This window comes from Orycteropus afer, unplaced genomic scaffold, assembly GCF_000298275.1.
Source record: "Orycteropus afer afer isolate SDZICR_OR568_19922 unplaced genomic scaffold, OryAfe1.0 scaffold00021, whole genome shotgun sequence".
NCBI lineage: Eukaryota > Metazoa > Chordata > Mammalia > Tubulidentata > Orycteropodidae > Orycteropus > Orycteropus afer.
In genome coordinates this window covers 19,169,684-19,172,057 of record NW_006921608.1, presented here as the reverse complement: position 1 = coordinate 19,172,057, position 2,374 = coordinate 19,169,684, and the positions used below count along the sequence as shown (strand labels likewise).

At 53.1% G+C, this 2,374-nt stretch overlaps 1 protein-coding gene across 1 annotated transcript; it reads right to left on the bottom strand.

Moving 5' to 3' along the window:
- Positions 1-984: 984 nt before the first annotated feature.
- LOC122152225 (predicted GPI-anchored protein 58) lies at positions 985-1,590 on the bottom strand. The gene has a single exon (XM_042783630.1). The coding sequence runs from the start codon at positions 1,588-1,590 to the stop codon at positions 985-987; it is 606 nt and encodes a 201-aa protein (XP_042639564.1).
- Positions 1,591-2,374: the final 784 nt, after the last annotated feature.

The window sequence follows — 2,374 nt, the reverse complement described above, 5'->3', positions numbered from 1 at the left end:
ACACCCTCCCCCCTTCTCCACCCTAGATATCTTTACTGTCTATCCAAGCACTCACCAGGGCGCTTAGCAAACAGTGGCTGTGGTATAAATGAATAGGGTATGCTTAACCTGATACGGTGCAAAGTAGGTTGTTGAGGTTTGGTGGAGTCAAAGTTCCGTAAAGCCCAGAATTCTAAGGCGGGAATAAAGTCACGCACTCATCTGCCGGTGTGGAGTAAGTATGTGGGTATGTGCATTTTAGCCGCAGCTCCTTCGGTTTCAAAAGAGGTTTTAGTGAAAAGCAAATGGAAGATGACGGCAAGATCTGCGGTGCTAAATCAGAGTAGCAGAGAAAGGTCTGTCCATACACCTTTGGGCATCTAAATCTCCAAAGCCTTCCTTTCCTGACAGCGGAAAGTTCTTTACTTTCCCAGAGGGAGTTCTGTTCGGAGTCCCAGTCTCCCTTACATTCTTTCAGCTTCCTCATGAACTTCGTAGAAACCTTAGTCTTTTCCAGGAGCTTGCCAGAGCCAAGCCAGACAGGTAAGGCGGCCCCAAGCGCACCGAAATAGCTCTGGGGCCGGCCTCCGCACAAAGCACGCTGAAACAAATTCCATTCCCGGGATGCCGAGGGGGCGTGACCTCCGCGGTTGGCCCCGCCCCCTCCGGCGCGTTGAACTGGGCGGGAAGGGCGGGGCGAAAGAACTGGCGAGAAAGGGCGGGGAGTGAGCGGTGTGTTTGTGCTCGTGCTTGCGCGCTCGCGCCTAGCGTGTGGGTGAGGGCGCGCCCGTGCACGCGCAGGGGAGAAACCAGTTCAGGCGGCCGTTGTCGGGTTCGAGTGGAGGGGCGGGGAAGTCACCGGAGAGCTGAGCTTGCTGCTTGCCGAGTCCGGATATCGCCGGCTGCGCGGGGCTGCCGGCAGCACACACCCTGGGAGGCCAGGGTGGGGAAGCGGGCAGAGTCCGCGCCCAGCACCCGGGACTAGGAGGATTCGCACCCTCGCCGTCAGCCGCACCCGGCCGGGTAGGTGAAGCTTGGGTTGGTTGTCCGTCGGCCGTTGGCAGGCCGGGAGGGGAGAAGCGAAACTTTCCAGGAGCTTCCTCCCGCGGTCCTGCGGCCGTCCGCGACGCGGGGAGTGTCGTCTTCGCGGGCGGCGGCGGCCGACGCCATGTTGGGGTCTGTGAGAAACGGGGCGCTCCCGGCCCGCTCCCCTCCGCTCTGGGGCCGTCCCATGGCGGGGCGGGAACCGCGGAGAGTCGCCGCCGCTGCTGCGGTCTCTCCGGACCCGCCAACGCCGGGAGCGAGCAACGCCTGCCCGCAGGACGCCGCCTGTTCGGGGGCCGGCAGGGAAGGTTCAGGCCGGTGCCTATCCAGCTGGCTGGTCTGCGGGGCTGGGGAACCGAAGGGGCGGAGGGCAGGCGGGCGTCCAGTCCGGTAGTCTGCGGGACGGGGGGCGGGTTGATGCCGGAAGAGGGGCGCCGAGTTGGAGCGAGAAGTTGTGGGGCTTGCAGACGAGGGTCCTAGTCCTGGCCACTGGCATCTTAAGGACCTTGCTGTCCGAAAAGTTTTCAGGGTTTGGGGATCAGGGACGTTGTAACTTGAGCAACACATTTTTATGCGACTTGAAAAAAAATGGCACCGCAGAATTTGCTCTTACAGAACAGAGGGGTACCTTTCACATTCTTTATCTGTAGTCTTTTAAAATGTTACGGTCTTCTTCCGAATTTCCGTTCCCATATTGCTTGAATACACATGTATGTTGTTAGTGCGTTATAGAATTAACTTGTGTGAATTTGCTGTGGAAGCAAACATTAAGGTTACAGATAACTAGGACCTTCTTTGTAATTCATAGACTCACAAAGTATGGTAAGTTGATAAATGCCTTCTTTTTGTGTTTTAGTAAAGTTGCTGAAGAGAGTCATTAAAAATTTAGATACATGGTTTACTTGAAAGATTTAAAGATTTAAAGCCATTCTCTTAAGAATAAGATGAAGTGATCTTGACATTTCAAAGTCCCTCCCTGCTCGCCTTTGGTTTCTTAAAGGTGCGTGTCTGTCTTGTTTTGCGCGTTTACCTTTTTCTGTACTCGGGTGGTTCATGGGGTCCTGAGGTTAATTCAGTATTAAGAAAGCCTTCTATTTTTAATCCCTTTGGGTCCTTACAGCATTGAAGGTGAATGGTATTAAGTTACTTATTTGGAAAGCACATATAATCTCCTCAAAAAAAAAAAAAAAAAAAAAACACCCCAACTGGTGTACTGACTAAGGCATCAAAAGGGATTCAGCTAGAATTACCCCAGCAAATGAATATAAATTGTTATTTTAAATAAAGGTGTCTTGGCTTTAAAGTTCTGTTAAATGAAGTTAAGACTCTTCACCACGAATAAGATAAACCC

Excerpts from the sequence above, each read along its gene's own strand:
- LOC122152225 (XM_042783630.1), bottom strand. The coding sequence starts at position 1,590 with ATGTGTTGCTCAAGTTACAACGTCCCTGATCCCCAAACCCTGAAAACT.